At 38.5% G+C, this 24083-nt stretch overlaps 1 protein-coding gene across 3 annotated transcripts in view; it reads right to left on the bottom strand.

Annotated features, from left to right (window-relative positions):
* Positions 1-24083, bottom strand: part of CAMK4 (calcium/calmodulin dependent protein kinase IV) — a 306043-nt gene that overhangs the window by 43294 nt on the left and 238666 nt on the right. For all 3 annotated transcript variants that reach the window (XM_037800833.1, XM_037800834.1, XM_037800835.1), the window contains 2 exons: positions 19014-19104; positions 16931-17005 (listed from right to left, as the gene is read on the bottom strand). In XM_037800833.1, the coding sequence (XP_037656761.1) occupies positions 16931-17005; positions 19014-19104 (166 nt within the window). The remainder of the gene's footprint in view (positions 1-16930; positions 17006-19013; positions 19105-24083) is intronic.

Here is a 24083-nt window from a genome sequence, read left to right as displayed (position 1 = left end):
GCTGTGGGTTTACCAAGATGCCAGACTTATCTTTAGAAAAAGCAATTTTAACTGAATATAAAAATTATATAAAACTTCTAACTGATTATAATATTTATTCAGCAACATATCACCCAAACCACAGAGTGCTGATTTTTTTTTTTTTTTTGTAAGACAATGGCACCATTGAAACATCTAGTGATGGGGAGTCCAGCTAGAGATTGGGATGAATTCCTTTTTATCAAAACAAATCACTGCAATCAGTTCTGAAAATGCACCTAAAATAGAAAGCATCTAGTACAGCCTATGGCACACTTACAGGGATCATTGGTGCCAGGTTTCCCTTCTTTTCCTAAATCCCTAGGAGAAAAATAAAGGAATGGTATTGATCACTGACTGAATCTTCATTTCACCAATGCCCTAGATGAGCTCTCTGATCCTTTCCAATCCATTGCGTTAAAACAACAGAGTGACTTCTTTGCCAGAAGACTTTTTCAAATTACTTTTAACTGTTCTGAGAAAAACAAAGAGAGACTAAGGTAAATGACATCAACAGGTGCATTTATCCACTCATTAAATAAATCATCAAATATTTATTAAACACCTGCTGTATGACAGGCACTGTGCTGGGTGGTGCTGGGCAAATATTGGGGAGTTCTGAAGGAGTCTCTGCCATCACAGAGCTTACAGTTTGGTGGTGGAGGTAGATGTTAATCAAATATGCACCTGAAGAAATACAAAGAACTAACTGGCAGTGATGGGAGGAGGAGTGTCTCTAAAAGGGGGTTGACCTGGTCAGGGAAGATAATCTGAGGAAACAACGTTTGATTTGAGATGTGCAGGATCTGGAGGTGTTAATTAGGCAAAGGGGGAGAGGACGGCAGTTGATGAAAGAAAGAGAAGAGAGATTCAGACAGACAAAACACCTCTGCAAAGGAAGAAGAGAAAGGAAAGGAGCAAGGGACATGCAAGGCCCTGAAAGTGTGCTTGGAGCTGGAGCTGGCCCAGGACAATGGGTCAATGCAGGACAGACTGCAGACTGCAGTAGATTTCGGCTTTTGCTTGTTTGTCTGCTTGTTTGTTTCCCTCCATGCTTTTGTTTTAACAATTCCAAACATACAGGCAAAAAATCTATTTGCTTGTTAAAGCTTGACTTTACAGAACTACCCTTCCTCCCAGAGCTGAGAAGAAGACATTGTGGGATCGTTCACCTGTAGGAAGAGGCTTGTCTTGAACTAAGAAAAGGTTTTCTTAGTGCCACTAAAACCAACTGCATCTTTAGACCAGTATCTAGACATCTCTCTAAACTTTGCCTCCGGGAAAGCACGTGGACAGGTGGGGTTGGGAGTGGGGGGGGGGGGGGAGGAGAAAGAAAGGAGTGCATCTGTTGGAAACAGAAGAGCAGTGGTTGGAATTTCTCTGCCTCTTCCCTGCTCCTAGCTAGGCCCAGGAACCCAGAGGAGACGGATACCTGTGGGTGACAGCAGTGCCCACCCTCCCCAGAGTAGGACAGCCTCCAAAGGGGGTGCTTCTCTTAGCCTCTGTATCTGTACCTGGTTTGATCCTTTGCAAAGCTGTCACAGACATTTGCCAAAAATAGGGTACACCCTCATGCTTGGAGGCTCAGGGTATGCCCTCATTTCAGACACACAACCAAATGCTAACCAGCACAGCTTTTGGGGTGGAAAGACCGCAGGGCCGGGAGTTAGGAAACTGGGCTCTTGCACCAGCTCTGCCAGAAATCATCCCTGCAAATGTGGGCCAATCATATCCCCTTTCAGGGTCTCCTTTTCCCTGAAAAGGCAGTGACCTCTAAAATGTATTCAGAACCATGGCTAGAGAGCTTAGCAGCAGAGACAGATAATTAAGTCACACCCAGTACAGTGTGCGAAGTGTTATGACAAAAGTGTGTATGGGTGGTTTGAGAGTGCGGATCAGACTGGAGTAAACTTGAAATACTTTCAGAGATGGTGATTCTTTTGACAAGTCTTAAGGATAAACAGGAGTTAGTCGGAAGAACATTCCAGGAAGAGGAAACAGCATGTATGAAAGCATGGAGGTGTGAAACAGCGTGACCCATTTGAGAAGCGGTAAAAGCTCCAACTGGCTGGAAAGAAGGGAAGGGGAATGGAGAGGATGGTGGAATGAGGCGAGAGAAGGAGGCAGGAGCCAGATCAAAAAGAGTCCTATGAGCTGAGCCAGTGAATTTGGCCATCCACTTGAAAGGGGTGTGATATTACGAATACTTTTCATGGAGTCATCATTTGTATATAATAACATTACATAGATAAACCTCAAAGAAGTAGTTTGCTTTGTGTGAACACAATCTAAAAGCAGACCCATCTCATTCCAGAGAAGCACTGGTACTTAGGGGTATCTAATACACTCAATGGTCATCCAGGCTTACAGAGAAGTAGCCAAAGTCCTGCACAGCCAGTGCTATGCACTTGCAGTCCAGGTACCTCACGTAGCCTCCAAGGGGCATCCGAGCCGCAGGGAAAACTAAACTCTGCTGCCCAGTAGACTGGTGCTTCTCACACATGTTCAATCAAGACCAAAAGTGAGCAAGACTCCTAGAAGATTCAAATGAAGGTGAGCTTGCATTTTCCCCCACAGCCAACAACGGCCTTGAGGGAAATAAGCCTGTCACTGTTTTTGATGATGAAATGGAAAAAGATGGCAAGTGTCTTCTTAGGACACTTTGGAGACAGATGTGGGTCAACGGCCACCTTGAAGGAAGGCTTGTCTGTAAACCAGGGCATAGGGGACAAAGAGCTGGATTATTGGTTCAGCTGGGTCAGAGCTTTCCCATCGGAGCACCAGAAAGAGTTACAGGTGTCCTGACATAGCTGTCACCTCCATCCTGGGGCAGCTGGGAAGACACTGGGGCAGAAGGGTTGGGGTCCTTGGACTGCCTGTGTATTTGAGATGGTTGCCAGTGGCTAGCAGCAGCCTTGCCAGATACAACAATGCACCTCACACTACTATCAATTCTGTTTGCCATGCTGTGAAAAGGTAGGGAAGGACTGAGGAGGCAGCTGAGGCCTTTGCCGCTATGACTTGGAAATGTAGAGGAAGAAAAAAGCTATTGGAAAGATGTTTTTGAGACACAAATTATAAGCTTTATGTTCTAACTCATTCTTTCCACTCTCCAGAGCTCTTGATTTTTTATACTGCAAATCATCAATCAATCCAACTCCCACTAAATGTTTTTCAGTTTAAGCTGTTAAGAAAAAATATTGCCACATGAATTCTGTGATATTTCTCTTTGTAAATCTTATAAATGGGAGAAGATAACCTATTTTCTTCAACTTACTTTAAAAAAAAAGATCCCCTGAAGAGAAACTCAAATATTTGAGAACATCTAGTGTTTTCAAAAGAGGAAAAACTAAACACACTTATTTTTAGTACCCTGTGAAAGATTCATTTCTATGAAACTCACTTTTCTGTGATTCCACTGAGCCCTCCCATCTAGTGGTATTTGCTATTTTCTCCCATCAGACTGAATCAGATCGAGTCTCCTGGTCACATCAAAGTTGTGATTGATGCTGACCCAGAACCCTAAAGAAGTATTAACCTTTCAACTTTTTATGGGTTCAGGTGGAGTATAAATAAATAAACCCAACTCATCCTAACATTAACTGTAAATAAGATCTCTTCTGTATATGGAGATGCAAATGTAAAGTAGTGGACTTAGAATTTAAACTCTGCTTCATATTTGAAATAAGGCAAATACTGTGCTTTTCTCTAGAGGAACTACATACTTTCTGACTTATTATTAGCAATAATAATTCATTTGAAACTTTAAATTTTTTATTTTATACATATCCTTTCTGCAATAACATTCTAAAATGGGAACATTTCGTGGGTGTTTGGGGCCAAAATAATACATCTTAAGCAAATCTTCTACCCACTTGTCATCAATCACCTCTTCCTTTTGACCTCTTTCCCCCATCACTCCACCCTCACGTATGTAATAATAGAGCTGAATCCTCGCAGCACTGTGAATCTTCTGGCACGGCTGGTTCTGTTCTTAAGTAGACTTTTACAGTTACACAGACGTGGGCACAGAAAATGATTTATGGTGTAGAGACTCAGAAGTTAAGGATTACTCTTACATTAAAAGACTGTTTTTAAATTCAAAGAAAACATGGGAAATCAGGGAATGATGTTGGTGACAATCTCTTTAGACTCAATTTTATCAGCCATCTCTGTCCAAAACAATATTTGGTTAACTTTGAACTAAACGTTGCCAGAATCTTCAACTTAGTTTGAATATATAGATAGCTTTGTGACAATACCATTTAATACCATATGCTATATATCTACTATCTGCTGAATGATACAAAAATAAACTGGACTCAGTTCCTCTCCTCCCCTTACTGACAGCCCTGGATCAGGGATGAGAAAATCTGCTTTTGTGAACATTTCTCAAGTCAGAGAGTTCACTACCTGGGGAGGCAGCCCCTTCTATTGCTGATGGCTTTAGTGTCTGTATCTATTTTTTCTGCATATTGAGCCAAAAATCTGTGCCTTGCAATAGCCACTCATAATTGCTACTGTCCTCCAGGGCTCCCTAATTCTTTGACAGTTCTTCAAATCATAAATGTGGTTTCTTCCCTTCCACCTGGCGCCCTCAGGATAGTGTGGTCCAGGAATCAGTCTGGGGTCCTTCTTGATGATGCTAGATAGTATTATGGCTTTACCATCTATATGCTGATAACTCCTGTGCCAGTTTGAATGTATTATATCCCCCAAACGCCATTATCTTTGATGTAATCTTGTGTGGGCAGACCTATGGGTGTTAATTAGATTGAAATTATTTGAGTGTTTCCATGGAGATGTGCCCCACCCATCTGTGGGTGATGACTCTGATTGGATAATTTCCATGGAGGTATTGCTCCACCCATTCAGTTTGGGTCTAAGTTGAGTCACTGGAGCCATATAAATGAGCTGACGAACAGGGGGAACTCGGTGCAGCTGTGAGTGATGTTTGAAGAGGAGCTAAATCCAAGAGGGACACTCTGAAGAATGCACTGGAACTGAGAGAGAAGCTTCAGCTTACAGAGAAATTTTGGAGATGGCCTTTGAAAGCAGACTTTTGCTATAGAGAAGCTAAGAGAGGACAAATGCCCCAAGAGCAACTAAGAGTGACATTTTTAAGAAGCTGAGGCCTAGAGAGGATCGTCCTGGAAGAAAGCCATTTTGAAACCAGAAGTCGGAGCAGACACTGGCCACATGCCTTTCCAGCTAACAGAGGTTTTCCAGATGCCATCTGCCATCCTCCAGTGAAGGCATCCAATTGCTGATGCCTTACCTTGGATGCTTTATGGTCTTAAGACTGTAACTGAATAACCAAATAAACCCCCGTTTATAAAAGCCAATCCATCTCTGGTGTTTTGCATTCTGGCAGCATTAGCAAACTAGAACACTCCCAGGTTTACATCAACAGCCAAGTTCTTGTCCCTGAACTTCAGACATACACACACCCTTCTGTTTCCTTGTCACCTCCACTTGGCTATCTAACAGGCATCTCAAAATTAACAAACCTACACCTGTCTTAGTTTGCCAGGGTGGCTCTAACAAATACCACAGACTATTTGGCTTAAACAACAGCAATTTATTTTCTTAGTTTGGAGGCCACAAATAAGAAATCAAGTTGTGAGTAGAATCATGCTTTCTCTGGAGTCTGTAGTGTTTTGGTGGTGGCTTGCGGCCATCTGTAACTCAACTCTGCTTCTGCCACATGGCCATTTGTCTCCTTCTCTCTCCTACCACTGCTACATCTGAATTTCCTCTGCTTATAAAGACTCTGGTCATATTGGATTAAGGCCCACCCTGATTTAGTTTGGTGCCCTCTTTACTTGTAACATCTTCAAAGATCCTATTTACAAACGGGTTCACATTTTCAGGATCAGGGGTTGGGACTTGAACATGTCTCTGTGGGAGACAAGACTCAATCCAGAACACCTTTTCAGTAAATGTTAACTGTAGTCTTCCAGTTGTTATCTCTCTGATTCCCTCTTTCCTACCTACGATTTCCCCCTTTGTCACTGTGTCTAAACAACCTGCCTCCTTGCTTACCTTAAAGACACCCAGGCATGCTCCTGCCTCAGGTTTTGTGTACTTCTGTTCCTTCTGCCTGGAATGTTCTTTTCCTAGATAAGCATGTGGCTCGCTACCTTCTCTATCACTTTCAAAGTCTTTGCTCACATGTTCCTTTCTCACAGGAAGCCTTCCCTGGTGACCCTGTTTACATTGCAATCCAGGTTCCCAGAACTTCCTGTATCCTTTCCCAATGTAATACTCCTCCATAGCAGTGATAACCTTTCTACATAATTTAAGTATTTATTTTATTTATAGTTTCTACTCCTACTAAAGTGTATGATGCTTACAGAGAGTTGTTTTGCTTTGTTTTGTTCCCTTTTATGTTTCTAGTACCTAGAATAGTGCCTGGTGCATATTAGATGCTCAATAAATATTTATTGAATGAATAAAGGACTGAATGTCTACAGAACTGAAGTTTCACAGAATATGCTCTGTTTAGGGCAGCACCAGACCAAGACGAAGGTCCCAAGAGACTCATTTTTCTCTAAATTTCATACTTCCAAGAAAGTATGAGATAAGCCCCCATCCAACCTGCAGAGTCCCTACCCATTCCAGGGTCAAGGACAGGATGAGCCGTGGCCTTTACTCATCACCTCTGCACTGTCCCCAGGCCACTTTTCCTTTATTTAGCACTTACTCATCTGGCTCAGGTACTGCAGGTATACCTATGACACATATGATATGGTGGTCTGGGGTCACAGCTTATCTCAGGGAGAAAGAAGGGCTGGGTCAGGAAGGGGAGTTGGATCTGCAGCATCTTCTACCTACTGCTTGGCATTCTCTGCCTTCTTCCCTCTCCCCTTTCCTGCTCCTTTTTCTATTTTCAATAAATCCCAACAGAACCCTATACACACACCAACCTGTCAAGTAGAAAGTTACAAGCAATGCAATTGAAATGTTACTAGAAAAGTAAGTCACCCACTGGGGGTATATAAGCAATTCTACAGTGAGATTATCCCTTACTTTATTAGATTACTGGTGTAATCTGATACTTTTATTGTTTCACTTTAGCTATTTATTCCCCTAGAAATGATCACAAACATAATGTCTTCTGTGAAACTAATCTGAACATTTGGGTTTTGGATTAATAGACTTCTTTTATTTTCATTTAAATTTTCCTACATGTTTCATACTAGTATGAATTCATGTTATAGAAAACACAGTTTTCTGGTTAATTTAATTTAACTTTCTGTTTGCTGAGAGTCAAAAAACTCTTTAGCTCAATTTTTGACTGTTGAAAGCTTTTCTTAAATTTTGGCATAGTGAACTCAGTGGACTATTTCTTTTAAAAAGTAGCAAAACGTGACAACACCATGGGGTTATCCCTGTAATCATGAACTGGCCATACCAGAGAGCAAGACTTGCCTTATGGCGGTGTATAATCTTCGAAAAGTGTTCTATTAAAAGCTTTTTGAGAAACACTTGAAATTTTAATACTTATATGGCATGTTCAATTTTATGCCCTCTTTGATATATTTCAATGATTTCTTTAAGAAAATTTTCTTAAAGAAGCTTTTCTTTTGGGGAAACTTGAAAATGGTTCTGTGTATGTGTGCCTTTGTGTGTGTATGTGTGTGTGTGTATATATCTATAATGGGGGCAGAGTAGATTATTCTGCTTATTTTTAATAGAAACTTTTCAATTTAACCTTTTTATCTATTAAAATGTCGAACAAAACTTGGTCCTTTCTTTTTTTCTATGACTATAAAAATTTTAGAAATCTGTGGTCCCAACAACTATTCAAGCAAACTTGAATTCCCTTGATAAAAGCTGTCAGAACACGGTGTCCCTTCTGATGATCCAATATAACGCAATAAACCCAAAACACTCAAGTGGCACTGGCAGATTCAGATGCTAAAACTGACTCAATGAACTTCAGCACAGTATTGTGTTTGATTCAGAGTCTAATCACTGAGGAGACTTTGTCTTTCTGCAGGCAACATTACTAGCAAACAAATCCTGTTTTTTTGCCCAATTATTTCCAGTTATATAGGATAGAATTTTTCTGTGTATCCCCATATTTACCCAGAAACAAATCTCTGTCAAAACCATTATTTGGAAACCAACAGATCCTTAGAAAAGGTTGTATTGTTCTTCTCTACCATTTTCTTGCATGGTTTATCTTTTAAAAATCCACCCTCTATTTTCAGGAAATATCATTAATATTCGTATCCAGTACATTAAAAAATCTAGGGAAATGTTAAAAACTTTTCAAAATCCAAAAATTTCAGAAAATATCAACACGGGTTAAATCTTAGGAGAAATAAAATAAATAAGTGTTTATTTGAAAACAAAAAGAATTGTGGCAGTGACAACGTAAATTCCAAGTCCTGAAACACAATTACCCAAATATTAGGACTTACTGTTGCAAGTAAAAAAAACAGAAAAATCATACTTCTTAACCAAAGGAACTAATAGTTTTAGTAATAATAATAATACTAAAGATGAGGAGGATAGTATTGACAATTTTTATATTTACTTTTACAAATGCCTAACATTAATTGCATGTTCTATGCACCAAGTGCTGTGCTAAGAACTTTACATACATTATCTTCTTTATTCTTTATGTTAGCCCTGCGGAGTTGATGTCCTTATTATTCCCATTCTACAGGTGAGGAGACTGAGAGTTAGTGGGTTTAACCAGTGTGGCTCAAGGTGCAACTTGGGGTAGCACGCAACCATCTGACTCTGGATGTTACGTGAACATGAAGACGCAAACTCCAATGGCAGCAACACAACCACCAACCATCTATGCCTTTGCACAGAAGGCAAACAGGGCTCAAATATGGCCAATCCATGCCTCTAGCCATCTTTACACTCTGGAGAAGGAAGGGCATGAAAGACATCTCTGGTGCAGTAGTGTGGATGGGTGATGTATAGGTGTTTTTTAATATTAGGCATCAAGTTTGTGACATCCACTTCATGCTTAGGGACCCATCATTGTACACTGGTCCCCTAGGAAGTATCATTCTGGAATGTTTTTCAGGGCTGTAAGGTGATGTCTCTTTATTTCACCGGCCATCCCATTCGGCATGTACTAGTTGTCCACATATGTTGGGGATTGTATACCCCAGAAAAACATGTTCTTAATCTCAATTCACTCCTGTGGGTATGAGCCCATTGTAAATGGGAAACTTTGAAGATGGTATTTTTAGTTAAGGTGTGGCCAACTAAAATCAGTTTGGGCTTTAATCTGGATTACTGGGCTTTAATCTGGATTACTGGAGTCCTTTTTAGCAGAATGAAAGTTGAACACAGAGAGAAAACCACAGGAAGACCAAGAAGCTGGAAGTCAGTGGAACCTGGAAGAGAAAGGAGAAGACACCGCCATATGCATGCATTGCCATGTGATGGAAAAGCTCAAGACCGAAGGACTGCTGACAGCCAGCTCCAGAATGCCACAATCTTCAGGGAGAAAGCACTGCCTTGCTGATGTCCTGATTTTGAACTTCTCCTAGCCTCAAAACTTTGAGCCAATAATTTCCTTGTGTTAAGCCAACTCATATGGTATTTGTGTTAGCAGTTAGGAAACTACTACAATATATAACCATTTTTTAGTTACACTACCTCCATATGTAACCAATACTGATAATTATGGCAGAAGCCATCAGTTGAAAAACACTGTCAATTTTCAAGACTGAGGCAGGCCCAACCTGTTCACTCACTGTAAGTGGAAACTCCCAGAATATGATTGGTAGGAATAGGTATATTTGGACTCGAACAAGTTCAGAGATCTCTACATACAGTAGGAGTGCATTCCTCAATTGTTAATAATAGCCTGAATTTTGATGTAAAGCTAAGCACATGTGTATTTGCCATTAACAGATTCTGCATAATAGCAGTGTTTCCCTAAAGGACTTAGCACATGGGCCATTTTTATGTATTAATATTTCATCTGAGTTATGCCAATAAGACTGTCTCAGAAATTAATAAGATATCTTGGCAAATGCCAAAAGAAAATAAATTCTTAACAGTTTCTGGACCCTGAGAATAAAATTTAGATAAACAAGTAGAAATATGAAATATGAATGTACATAGTTTAGCTAATTTTATAAATAAATGAGATAGCTGGTATTAGAGAGAAATATTTATTTATCTTACACATTACCATATTGGTTTCTTTTCTGTTCTAACAGCTTGTACTTTTTTCTGTGATTGGCGTGGGTGGGTTTAAATCATCCACAGTCTTCAAGCCTTAAATAGTTCAACCAGTGAGAACATTTTGGTAGTTAATGTTGCATTGTTACACTGCACATTAGTTAGGAGCCATGGCTGGATGACTTTTGTTCTTTTAAATTTTTGAGACATTTCTTTTCCCAACAATAAGACGTTGAGAATCTCTTCAACACTGAACTCTTCATGGACTTTTTCAGAGAACTGGCCATTTTTCATTTATCTGGACCACAAATTCTAATTTTCTGGCCTGGAGTTTGGTTTTGATTGGGCACCTTTCCCAGGAAATAATGAGTGTTGGTTTAAACACACAGCATCTGTGACTTTTCTTTTGCAATTTCCTTACAGGAGAGTCCTCTGTTGTTAACAGCCAAGGGCAAAGGTTCTATGAAAGAGATTGAATGGGTGGCTTTTCCTTTTTTTTCCTAAGAAGTGACAGATGGTATAGCACCCACTCCATCAAAAGATATAATTGAGAAGAGCCTTCCATGAAAAGTAGAAACTAGACATGGTATAAATATGCATAATGGACCTTGGATGTGACTGCCCTTACAATAAGCAAGGAAACAAGCTCGCAGCTCTCCTGTCAATTATATGGGTTTCAGAAACTTTTTCAAGTTAAATGCAAAGCCTTTGTGTAAAGTAATGATTTCTTTAGAATGATGGTGATTCCCACCTGCCTTTCTCTTAGGTCTCAATCCCAGCACACTCTAAATGGACAGTTTGTTCCTGACCTACCTCTTCCCAATTCTCTTTATTCTATGAGTCTGGAACTTAAGGAAAAGACCATTGTCTCTCAATGGGAACAGATGCCCATTTCCCCTCCTTTATAGAGAGCCTCCCCTTGGCGGTGGTGGGGAGGGGGTCACTGAGATTACCACACACATGGGCACTACCATGTTATTAAAAAGAATATTAAATATTTATAAGAGTGGGGTGAATTTATATACATTAATAATGAAATCAAAACATTTATTGAATAAGAAAAGACAAGTTGAAGAATGATATATTTTATGTCAAAAGCACAGGCACATACCCCTTGAATCTTTTTCAATTCTTCCATATGCTTTACCTATCCAGAGAGCAAGTGAGCAGATAAGAAAGCAAGAAAGGCTATGTCCTAGGCAAACCCTTATGTGCAAGTATGGAGAGCTAGAGAAGCTGTCCAGACTGACTGGAGGAGAGGACAGACAGACAGGACAAAGACATTTGGTACAGTTGCCAAAGAGAGAGGAACTTTGGAGAAAGAAAAATTTAAAGCGGGACTTTAAAGGAAGTTTTACTGGTTGGTATGAATGGAACTCCCCACTCTGTGTCCTCAAGAAAATTTAAGTAAAAGTCTACAGTGCTCTTCAAAGCTTTTGGAATAAGATTTACGTTCACTTTGATACCATTACAAGCTGTGTCTGGCCTGAGGCAAGAAAGACCAGAAAAGATATGTTTACAATGTGCCTGCTTGTGCTGTGATGAGGAGCACAGACAGTGTGTGCCACAAGGGTGGTGACATCAACTTCCTATCAAGAATTGAGTTATGTGGACTGATCCGAGGCAACAGAGGATTGTGCTAGAAAATCTGGAACCTAGACTTGGTCACTATGGCCAGAAGTAATAATGTGATGGGAGTAGGGAGAAGTAATCTAAAAGAAATTCACACACACAACAATGATGAGATGAATGTATATGTAGGCAATACACATACATGTTTACATGTATGTGTATGTGTATACTTAATACATGGTTACATAGAAGTGTATGTGTGCATCTGATGATACACATGTATTTGCATACATGTGTGCATGTAAAGGTAATACACATACCATGTTTGCATGGATGTATAAGGATTTACATGAAAATAAAAGCTCTGGAAAGATACACACCAAACTGAAGACAGTACTTATGTCTGCTGAGGGGAGAAAGGGCTAGAATTAGTGGTAATCATCAAAAGGGGCTTTAGCCTTACCTGTAAATGGACTGAATCTTTACAGGACAGATGAAACAAATATTCATTATTACATTAATTTTTTTTTTTTAATTAGAAACACTGGATCTTCACTCTGCTCTGAGTCATACCATTTCTGTGCACTGGTGTTACTGTGACTTCTGTTTTCCTCAAACTCAGGTGTGCCAATTTTTTCTGCATTAGTATACACAGGTGTACTCTTAAAATCCTGCCCCCTCCTCTACTTCCACTTTGAGGTAATATTTCAATATACTTCCTTTGGATCGAGCGTGTGTATACAGAGATATTTATACACGATTTTAAACCTTGCTCTTGTAAATATACACATTGAGCTCACTCATTGTTGACTTCCAAGCCTGTCTCAGCCCATATAATAGTAATTTCATGTAAATATTTAACAATTTGGAATCCACAAAGTACTTTTATTTTCTCTCTCAATCCCCAAAATAGTCCTCTGAGGTAAGCAGCGTTGTTTCCCTCCCTTCCTCTTTGCTGCTTTCTTCTCCTTTTCTGACAATATGGCAAATCACTCCTTCCTAGTGAGCCCCTATCTATGGCAAAGTGGAAGGATTATCTCTATCACTTCTGACCATTCAACTCCCTCATCCCTCATTAAATAATAAGGTGATACGGGATATCTGGAAAAAAAAAAAAAATAAAGGGAAAAGAAGCCTCCATTAAAAAATGGCATTATCCATAAGATGGGCCTGTTTAGGCAAGGGGAAAAGTCTGAAATAATATTTTCACAATCGTATTATGTGTTTAAAAAATAAATAATTGGATTTAAGCATACACTCAATATTTTATCCACTGAGGAACTGTTTATGCACTGACAGCATCATGCATGAAGATTTCATTGGAGGGAAGGAAAGAGTATTTGTAATAGCTTTCAAATTGATCTGTCTTCTTTCAGTTTCTTTTCCCATCAAATTTGGCTATCATAATGTCATTATCAAGATATTTATAAAATACACACTTGATCTGAAAAATATTGTCCTGATTAAAAACCTTTGCTGGAATGGGGGGAGGGGATGATTTGGGTGTTCTTTTTTATGTAAGGAAAATGTTCATAAATAGATTGTGGTGATGAGTATATAACTATATGATGTACTGTGAACAGCTGATTGTACACCATAGATGACTGTATGGTATGTGAATATATTTCAATAAAACTGAATTTAATTAAAAAAAAAAAGTACCAGGGACTTTAAATAAAATATCTCATAAGCCACCCCCCTCAAAAAAAAGAAAAAAAAAAAAAAACCTTTTCTGGATCACCATTACCTACAAAATAAAGTCTGAGTTCCTTAGCCTGATGCACAGATTCTTTTACAATATGCTCCATTTACCTTTCCAAGTCCTCTGTATTCTCTGTACCGAGGACTTTATGTTCCAGTTATTCAAAATGGCAATGTGACAACAGCCCCTGAAGTTGCCAGTGAATACCTGTGGCACCTCTTCACTTGTTGAACTCCTACTCATCATTCAGTACCCAGCTCATATGTCCCTCCTCTGTGAAGACCTTCACAGGTGGGATTAATCTTTCCCTCTCCTCTGTACTCCTGAGCCCTTGGCTCAGATCAGTATTATAGAACTCATCACAACAAACTGGGATTTACTGTGGGTAGGTGTTTCTCCTTTTACCAGCCTCGATATTCCTTGAAGGGTGAGACCATATTGTATCCATCCTTGTAATCTCAATGATAACAAGGAGTCTAATAGCCATCCACGTTAGTTTTATCAACGAATGAATCACTCATTCACAGAATGTCCACAATGTAACACTGTAAGAAAGAACTGCTTTCATCACTATTTTTAAAGCCCTTGAAAATGAGCTACTAACACTTAGTCACGGAAGGCACTCTGAGAGGCCACTAGTGTAATCACTCCCCAATCCTCCCACTCTGGGGCTGCACAATTCTCTCCCCAAAATTGTTCCAACCTACCCACCTCCTAGGAATGCTTAGTGCTTGGTATTAGATAGCAATTATTAAATCACCCATCAACTCTCTTCTTGTGGGAAAATCTTAATTCCTTTTATTATTTTTTTTCTCAACTCTCTCTCCATCCTTCTCTCGGTGGTCAGCAATTATCAACCATAAATGGGCAATCTCATTTGGGACATGGTACTAAATTTGGGGCTCCTTTGTTCCCCTACCCTGTGAGACCTGGAGTCATGAAAGACTTACAGGAGGAGGACAAATAAGGATATAGAGATTAGAGGAAAGGAAAGTGCTTACAGCACCATTAGGTGGCAAGAGCCATAGGCAGTTTGCCAGTAATAGTTCTAAGGCAAATAAAGCAACATGTTAAAAAAAAAAAAAAAAAAAAAAACACCCTAGAGGATGCCTCTAGGGGACATGGTATAGTGCAATGGTTTTCATATTTTTCCCCCCTCGGTATAGGACTCTTATTACATAAGTCTGTGATAGAAACAGTGACTTGTCTAATCCAACATTCATCCTTTGTAACAGAACCCTGAATTTTCTTGGGGCATCAACATGTCCAGCTAAAGGACAACACTGCCAGCTTCCCCCGCAGTGTCGGGGCTATGGCTGGGTAGTGGCCATAAGACGCAAGTGGAAGTGACATGCAGGGCTTCAGCAAGTCTATTTAAAACGGAGAAGGTACAGATGTAAAGGCTGAGTTCAAGCAACTTTCTTGGACTGTGAGAAACATACTAAGGAATGGCAGAGCAGCAAGGGAGAAAAATCCTGGATCCAGAGCCACAGCTGTGGAATCTACTAGGCCTGCCTGCTTCTAGACTTCATCTAACATTAGAAAACTAAATTTCTATCATGTTCAAGCCACAGTTATTTTGAGTTTTTTAAACTTGTCCTTAAATGATAAACTATTCTTGGTCTCAAGGAGCTTAAGGTCCAGAACAAGAATGTTTGACACAAAGTAAAGAAACAGAAAGACGGGTGCATCTAATTCTATGCAATTATTAGATTTTTGAAAAATTGAGCTGCCAGAAAGGCATGTTTGAAGTCCATCAGGGAAACTAATTAGTTAAAAGCAAAATTATAAAATATTTATATGAACTTGGAGGTTTTTTTTTTTAATTGTTTTTACTTTTAAAAGATACCCAATTAAAATATTGGGTGGAGAAAGGTGTGGAAAGATGCATAACAAGTTCTTAATACTGATTATATATCTTTGGATTTTCATGTCTTACAATGACCAACTAATTCTTTTGAGGTTTAAAAAGCTGCAAAAGAAAACATTTAAAAATCAAAGCAATACTTGATTTTGTGAAGAAAAATTGTCTCTCAATTTATCTATATTGATTTTTTAAGGGGTAATCTACACATTTTAGACCTTGGATACCTGGATTATTGTCCCCAACCCACTGACAATTCGATTTGGAATCTTGGGGAAGTCATTTAAATAAAATCTTTAGATCTCAGCAAAATGAGGATGGAAATGATCATTAAAATTCCTTCCAGCACTAAAATTCTGTGGACATAATCAATGAATTAAATGAGTATCTTCAATGATATTTTACTGCACTTCTCCAACCTGATTTTATGAATTCAAAAGTGGTTAAAATGAGTTAATTATATAGTTTTTAAGTATCTATTTCTGAGGCAGGGGAGACTAACAAACATAATTGCTGTAGTAAAACAAGATGGGCATCTCCAAACACCACTCTCCTCCTATGAGTCCATATGGACTTTACCCATAGCACTGTATTTCTTAAAGTGCTGTAATTTTTTGGTCTACATGTCTGTTACCTCACTGTAGGATTGTGAGTCCTTGGGGTAGTGATGGGGGCTCAAAATGTATCTCTTTGGTGCCAAGTACTGGCCTGACTACACAGTAGGTGATTAATTAATGTTTGCTGAAGAGACCAGTGAGTGAAGAAAGATTTTGGGTAAAAAGATTCTGAACATAAGGATGACTAATCTTATGAGTGATAATTTAAAATCTTGTCTATTTTCTTTGTAATTTAGATTAGGATTTTAATTGATTTGTGACCTATTCATCAGTCACAAACATTTTAGGAATCCTTGATAATTTTTGCAAACTTGATTGGCTGTTAGATGGGTGCCAGATTAATTTGACCATCAAAAAGACAAAGGGCGGGTTTCAAGCCTGTGTGGATCAACAGCTTCTTTCAGTCTCTTGGTTCTGGACTGTCCCAGGGTGCCTTTAGTCTTTTCTGGGAGACTTGGCAAGGAGATGTGAGACCTCAGCACAATCCGCCTTCAGGGTCTGGAAAACTCTGAGTGAACCGCCCCCTACCCTGAGAGCATGCATCTTAGTGGGGCTCATCAGTGCCATCGATGAGAACCACAGATGACCCCATTCTCACTGCTCCCTGAATTAAGGGCACAGGTCCCCCTCCACAGCCTCCAAGGACAAGCAAATAAGGAAAGAGACAAAGGGCTCACAGCTTTGACTCCAATTACAAACTCAGCCCTTTCCCTTCCCTTTTCCCCAGTGACCCTCTTTCTCTTCCTGAGTGGGTCCAAGAGTAACTACTGCCCCAAAGCCAGGGGCAGGAGTCCCTAGTCCGTCCTCCTGGCTGTTCTAACACGAGTGCCCTAAAACTGATATCATGTACCCTTTCATGCAGAATTCACCAAATTTTAAGCATTTTAAATAGAGGCAATAGGAATTAAAATAAATTCAGATTATTAAATCAAAATAGATTTGACATAACAATAAATCAAAATAAAAGTAAAATAGTGTTAAAGAGCATACCGCAGTAACCTGGAGTTCCACATACTGTCTTCATGAGCACTTGATGTTCCACAATTTTAGAGAGTCCAAAATCAGCTAACAGAAAAAAAAAAATTAAAGTTTTTCCTCAGCTTTTATAAGAAGACAGAATACCTCTGTTATTTAAAAAAAGAATAGATTTATTATTTATTTGTTTGTATGTTTGTTTTGTATTTTATGGCTGGGTAGAGGTGGGTGGGGATGAATCACCTGGGAGAGGAAACTTTTAAAAAAATTCAAATTTTGCTTTAAATTGGAGAAAAAACTGACTCCCAAATAAATTTTATGCTCTTCTCTATATTTCCCAATTTTTTGCCAACAGCTATGTTCTTCTTGAAGTAATCATAGTAATAGTTATATGTTATCTAATGCTATTAATTCCAAGATTTATGTAGCAGTAACTCTAAAGAATAATAAAGAATTAATGGTATTATTGAGAACCTTCAAACCATTGCAAGAAACCAGAATAAAAATTAGACTTTCATAAATGTCAAGGAAATAAAGAGATACATCAAAAAGCTTCTTTTGCCTGAAAATAAATAATGCATTCCTTGGTGTATTTGACAGGTAATTTATTCCTTCCTCCCTTCCTTTCTCCCTTCCTTCCTTCTTTCCTTCCTTCCTTCCTTCTTCCCTCCCTCCCTCTCTCCCTCCCTCTCTTTCTTTCTATTTATTTCTTAGACTATTATCTGGGTAAAATATCAGATGTTGCTACTATTATGAGCTATTTGCTGGGCTACATCTCTCTCGCTTAGGAAACATCAGGAAACCCTTCACAGCAGGTGCAGAACGGTTGCCATTTTAAACTTCAAAGTTAAACCCACATTTCCGCAGAGGTGCCTGATCCCTATCAGTGAAGGCAGCAGGAAGCCCTCCAGAAAGAAAGGCTCTGCTGCCTAAATTAGCATCTATCCATCCATTTAAAGACCTTTCTTTAAGGATAAAATCTTTGAAAGCAGTGTCAAAGAAAATGGAGCCTCCCTGCTGTCCACTCCTTTCAGGTGTGATTATGAGAGCAAACTGGCTGCCCAGCAGGACTTTCAGTCTTTTTCTTCAGCTTCTTGCATTCATAAAACACATTATGTTGTCTCAGCTCTTCCATGATATGTACAATTTAATTCTCAAAGGGGTAACACTTGTAAATGCAGTGAACTCCTCAGATTAGCATTATAAAGGACAGCACTAAGGGAGCAATGCACTTCAGAGGATTTAATATGTGTCTACAAAGGAGAATTCATCTAAAACAAATTTTATTTCTGCTTTTGTAAATGAAGACTTGCTTTGGAAGAGACCTGGAAAGTAACATTCAGCATAATTTTCCTAAAATGCAGATTTAAGCTCTCTTTGGATACATCAGAATTTCCCAAAGTTCACCTTTGAAGCAGTAGTTCTTCAAAATGCTCACTGAGGGGAAAACTAGGGTTTCAAGGGTCAAATAAAGTTTGGGGAAGCTTCATACTACACTACATAATAGGTTATTTTACAGGTTAGCATTTTTAAGTTTCTGGGAAGTCCTCCAGAAATAAACACTGTGTTTAACTCTAAGTTGGCATTTCTGAAATTTATTTGACCCACTGTGGTACCTCCACAAACCACTCCCACCTCCACAGAAAGAAAAATGTACTCAGCCTCCTGAGGAACTGTGTGTTTCAATTTATCTCCGTTCTTATAAACAAATGACTCAGAACTGATTATCTAAAATCAGACTCCCACTATTTTGTGTAATGAAAGTTAACCAAAAATGAGGTTTGGTTTTCTGTGATTTTCTTCTGCATAAATATATCTACAAAAATCCAAGGTCATCTCTTGAGACCCCTTCCATTTCTAAGAGCCATGATTCCTTCGTGTACTCAACAACGTAGCACCAACTTTTAGGCATTACTTTCCAAATTAGTATTCCAAGACAGAACACAAACTTCCAGAACAAGTTTATAGATGCCAAATATTTAAGGAAATTGGATGGAAGTGAAACTGGATGGAGCAATATTTTAAATTCCCACCCAGAATAAATTTCTTCGGCTGCTCTGGGAAAAGGGGTCATAGGACATTAGGAAATTTTGCTCACCGATTTTGAGTGGTGCATCCGGGGCTGGAGTTGCATAGAGAAGATTCTCAGGTTTAAGATCACGATGGACAATCCCATTTTCATGTAGATACTAAATAGGGGAAATAATGAAGTAACACTTGTGTAATCATATTTATCGTTCCAACATTTATATTTAATCTTTTCAGGATAATAATGATCATTATTATGCTATGTGATTCAACAACTCACACATATTATGATTTAAAAAGGAAAATATGTTTTAAATTATACATTATAAAAGAATAGATTATAAATGGCTACCTAAAGGTGAAATGTAATTTAAGTTGTATAAAACCACTTCCCAGAAATGAAATACTTATGCCTCTGGGAATAATTGTTGCAGTTTGCTTTATGTTTATTACCTTATCAGATGGAATTAGCTAATTATTATTATAATAAAGTCAAGTACCATGTTTTAAAATTGTCTGCCTTATTATCTGAAAAGCATAATTGCATTGTGATCTTAGAAACTCAAAACCATAGGCTAAGACTCCATAATTATTGTTTGAAAAGACATTTAGATGTGAGTAGTTATTTAGCAAGACTTTTCTTATATGATAGATATTGCCTGAAGATGATGAATGCTCCACTGTTACAAGTTTTTCTGAGAATTAGTAAATCCAACTATCACTATAGATATAGAGGATTATATTTGAGATGAATCTTAAAGATCACCTCTAACAACCCCACTAATTTTATTGTATTTTAAATTTTGTGAAGTTATGTTTAATTGTACATTTAATATATTTTCACTGTAAATTACAAAGTCCTACCTGACCCACTTCCAGTCCCAATCCCAGACTCTTTTCCAAAGAAAGACAATCACTTACCACTGTGAAATGATTTGAATTTTTTCCCTATGCATTTACAAACATGAATACATGAACATAGAGAGGTATCTCTGGTTTTCTCCATTTTCTTACATAAATGTATGATTAATATGAATTTTTCTTTATGCTTTTTTCCCACTTAACAATGTCTTCGAAACCTTTCCCACATATCACTTTGGATTATTCTATATAATTCTTGCATCCATTTTGTTGGATGTATCATAATTTATTTTGCTTTTCCCTTTTTGATGGTCATTTAAGTTGCTTTCAATTTTTTTAAAATAACACAGTAATAAACATTCTTGCATTTTCATATTTTGCCATTTCTTCTGGTGTTTTTCTAGGATAGATACTCAGAAATACATCTGTTGCAGTCACACTTCTACTCACAGCAAGTGTATGTGCATCTATTTTTTCAATATCATTACCAAATCTATACTTTTAACTTTTGCTGAGCTGGTGTGTAAAGATTGTTTCTTAAGTTTAGTTTAATTTGTCTTTCTCTGTTACCCAGAATAGTCACGCTTCTATCCATATGCTTACTGATCTATCAGTTTTCCTCTTCTATGAATGGCCTTTTCATATCCTTTGCCCATTTTTCTCTTGGGATAAGAAAAGTTGCCAGGGTGAGGTGGTCTTTCTCCTCTCCTGCAACATGGGGGAGGTGGGGAAGTCTTTCCTTCTTTCTACTCAGGTCAGGTAAGGGGAGAGAAGATGGTTTCAAGATCACAACTGCATGTGTCACTTAGATATTGGATGACCCAGGGAATGACACCTAGCTCGCTCAGGAAAATCAAAAGATGAGAAGCTGGTTGAACAGCTGGGTGAGGAGAGAGGGCATCACTGAGATGCAGCTGCCTGCAATGGTAGCTGACAAAGGCACATTTTCTGGTGGGATTTTGCAATGTGAACTCTGCATGAGGGATTCAGGCTTGGGTCTCTGTGAAGAGGCCCCTATCCAGGAGTGTTTCTGCTGGGTGATGCCAACTCCAGCCTCTTGGGAAACAGCACAAGAGGTTGATCATGGGCAGTAGAGGAAGTGTGGGAAAGAACTGCTCTCTATACTTTCTGGTCTCTGTAGAAACCACAACCATAACCATAAACATGTTCCATTAGGGATAGAACAATAGGCCTTTGGCAGACCCAGAGAACACCAATGCCAGACTACAACTATACCAGTTCGTTCAGGCCTTTCCTAATTCTTCATCTCCTCACTTGGCCCCCATTGCCCTCATATCCCAACCATGGAAGGAACACAAACAGCATCGAGCTGGTCAGAAGAGAGCAATAAGGAGAGAAGAATTAACAGGGATCACCTCTCTACCCCTATATTTATAAACTATAGTTCTGATACCAATCAAAAACAGTGGGTTCTCTGCCTGATGTGTTCAAATGACCAACTCCTGAGACACCGGGATTTCAAAGAGAGGAAGAATTTATTGCTAGGCACAAAGCGGGAGATCAGACAGCCTATCAGCCTAAAAATCTGTCTCCCCAAACTGCAGTAACTCTGATAGTTTTACAGTATCAGAAGATGGGCAGGTTTTAGGGTAATTTAGCATAATGGCTCAAGATGATGAGGTTAGAGTTGATCTAATTATTGGTCATGCACAGACTGATTACATGCTTAGTCGCAGAGCGTATATAAGAAAATGGCAGCCTTGATATGATGATGGGCATGATTTTTAGTATTATAATGAGGTATAGGTCACTTATTGGTTAAAGTCTAAGCTACTGCACATGTCAGGAGGGCTCATTTTGGTTAGATCCAGCTTCAGTTATCAAGATAACTTTGGAATTGGGGTGAGTTACTTCTGGGCAGACCCAAAGCCTTTCATTAATAAACATTAAGGGCTGTCTTTAGTAATCATAAGACTCTAAAGTTGAAAACCCAGATAAAATGGATACTTGTGAGGGGCAATCACAAGGTTTTTATAATCACAAGCACAAGATAAAGGCTACACAATCATTATCAGTGATCAAGGCAGCTGCATTACAGTTCAGAAATTTCAGGTATTTCCCTCTGTCTACTCTAATATACCAGAAAGTAAAAAGAAATATCTATATAATGATTCAGTGATCATAATCATCCCCTAAACCTAACTTATCAGTTACCTGTCCAAGTTGGGGGAGGAAGGAACTTTAAAATTGGATGACAGCCTAACAGTTTGGTCTCTTCCTTATGTAAGAGTGACTGCAAAATCTATAGGAATGGCCTAAAATTTTATTCATGGAGCAAAAGAAGGGATTCGTAGAGTGAATTTGCCAGGACAGGCAACCAAAATGAAAAATTTGCTTTTGTGCATGTCTTTTCAAGTCTAGCTGACTCATTCCAGCAGATACTAATCATACTTACATAACTCCTCACATGTCCTAAGCACTTGCTATATTACTAGCACTATTTTATTTTATTTTTATTTTTTTAATCATCATTTTATTGAGATATATTCACATACCACGCAGTCATACAAAACAAATTGTACTTTCGATTGTTCACAGTACCATTACATAGTTGTACATTCATCACCCAAATCAATCCCTGACACCTTCATTAGCACACACACAAAAATAACAAGAATAATAATTAGAGGCTAGCACTATTTTAAACACCTATACCTATTAACTCATTTAATCTTCACAACAGCTCCGTGAGGTAAGTCATCAAATGCTTGTTTTGCAGATGAGAAAACAGAGGGACAAAGTGTCTGAGGGACTCACACAACATCACAAGGAAACACGGCAAAGCTGAGATTCACACTGTTTTTGCCAGTAGAGCCCAAAAGCTTGTGCATTATATGACCCACGTACAGACATTCAATAAATATCAGTTGGTTGACTAAGGAAGGAGTGAGAGGAAAATAAAAATGAAGTGGCAGAGGGGAGAATAATGAAGGAGAGGGAAGGCAATGAAAGTGGGGAGAGAAATGAGAGAAAAACAGAGGCCCACATTCAGCTTTGGATGCTACCCAAAGAGAACCTGTCATATCCCTGTGAGGAAGAAGATAGCGTATGTTGATATACGCTGGGGTTTGAAGAGGAAGATAGAGGTATAACAGCTTTGGAACGAGAATTGTATAATCTGGGTTAAATTTTTTTAAAGTGTATGATCTTAAAAAAAATGGCATAAGCTGATGAGTACAATTACATCTGCAGAATAGTCAAGACAGGAAGCAAAAATTCTTTTAATAAATGTAATGTTTCTGTGCCAAGGACCTATCTTTGCTGAGTTCTGTGTGAACACTTTGCCCTCAGTTTTGATCAAGGGTCGATACAGGAAATAAGCACATTCAAGTTTTATTGGCACTGTTTTTGAAGCAATTATTAAAGAACAACTTCATGAGAGTTGCTTTGGGGCATAATGTCCCAAATATATGTGTGACCTTAAGCAATTTCTCTAACCTCTAAATCTGAAACAGATGTTTTCTCATCTGTGATGCCCACTTTGCAGGTTGTACTGAGAATTAGAAATGAGGCATGTAGCAGATATTCCTCTGCATAAACAGTAGCTACTATTAGGATCTTATCGTTGTTGATCCATGTCTCTTCCAAAATAATTTACATTTAAAAAACCTTTGAGATTCTTGGAAAACTTCCTCTTTGCTGAAGCTATAATATCCTTTGATCAGAAAATACTTGCTTTATAATTTATCACATTTTCCCCTTTTGTTTTGGCTGCCAAAAAGCCCAGTGAAAAAGAGCTTTCAATTACAATAAGTAGCCTATTTTGGGTATATTTATTTCTCCCATAATCTCTCTGCTTTTTATTTCCTTTTCCCACTTCAATAGCTTTATTTTATATGAATTTTCCATTAAATTTGCACAAGAAGATGCAATATAAATAAAAAATAGAGAGAATGTGTCATATATGAGCCTTTATTTTTCAGCCTTGAAATAGGTCTAAGTGAATCATCTACTGAATTTGCTATAGAGGTGTTACAGATAAGAATGTTTTTTAGTTAGAAAAGGAAGAAAATTTATGGCATTTAGGATTTGAAACATTCCTACCATAGTTGTTTCAAGTGCAAAACAAAGAATTACTATTGATAAATAGTGTTAACAAGTAAGTGATAAATAGATTTCAAAGCCTTATGTTTTGTTCATGGGCTGTTCTCCCCAGATCTTCCCTGCCTCCACTTTAGGACTTTAGAGGAATGAGAGAAAGTCAGTTTGGGTAGAACAAAGCAAGAGAGGAGGAAAGAGGCAAAATGTGAGTTTGTGG

Source organism: Choloepus didactylus, chromosome 13, assembly GCF_015220235.1.
Source record: "Choloepus didactylus isolate mChoDid1 chromosome 13, mChoDid1.pri, whole genome shotgun sequence".
Taxonomy (NCBI): Eukaryota; Metazoa; Chordata; class Mammalia; order Pilosa; family Megalonychidae; genus Choloepus; species Choloepus didactylus.
The sequence above is the reverse complement of the archived record's forward strand: the minus strand, read 5'-3'. Positions and strand labels throughout refer to the sequence as shown.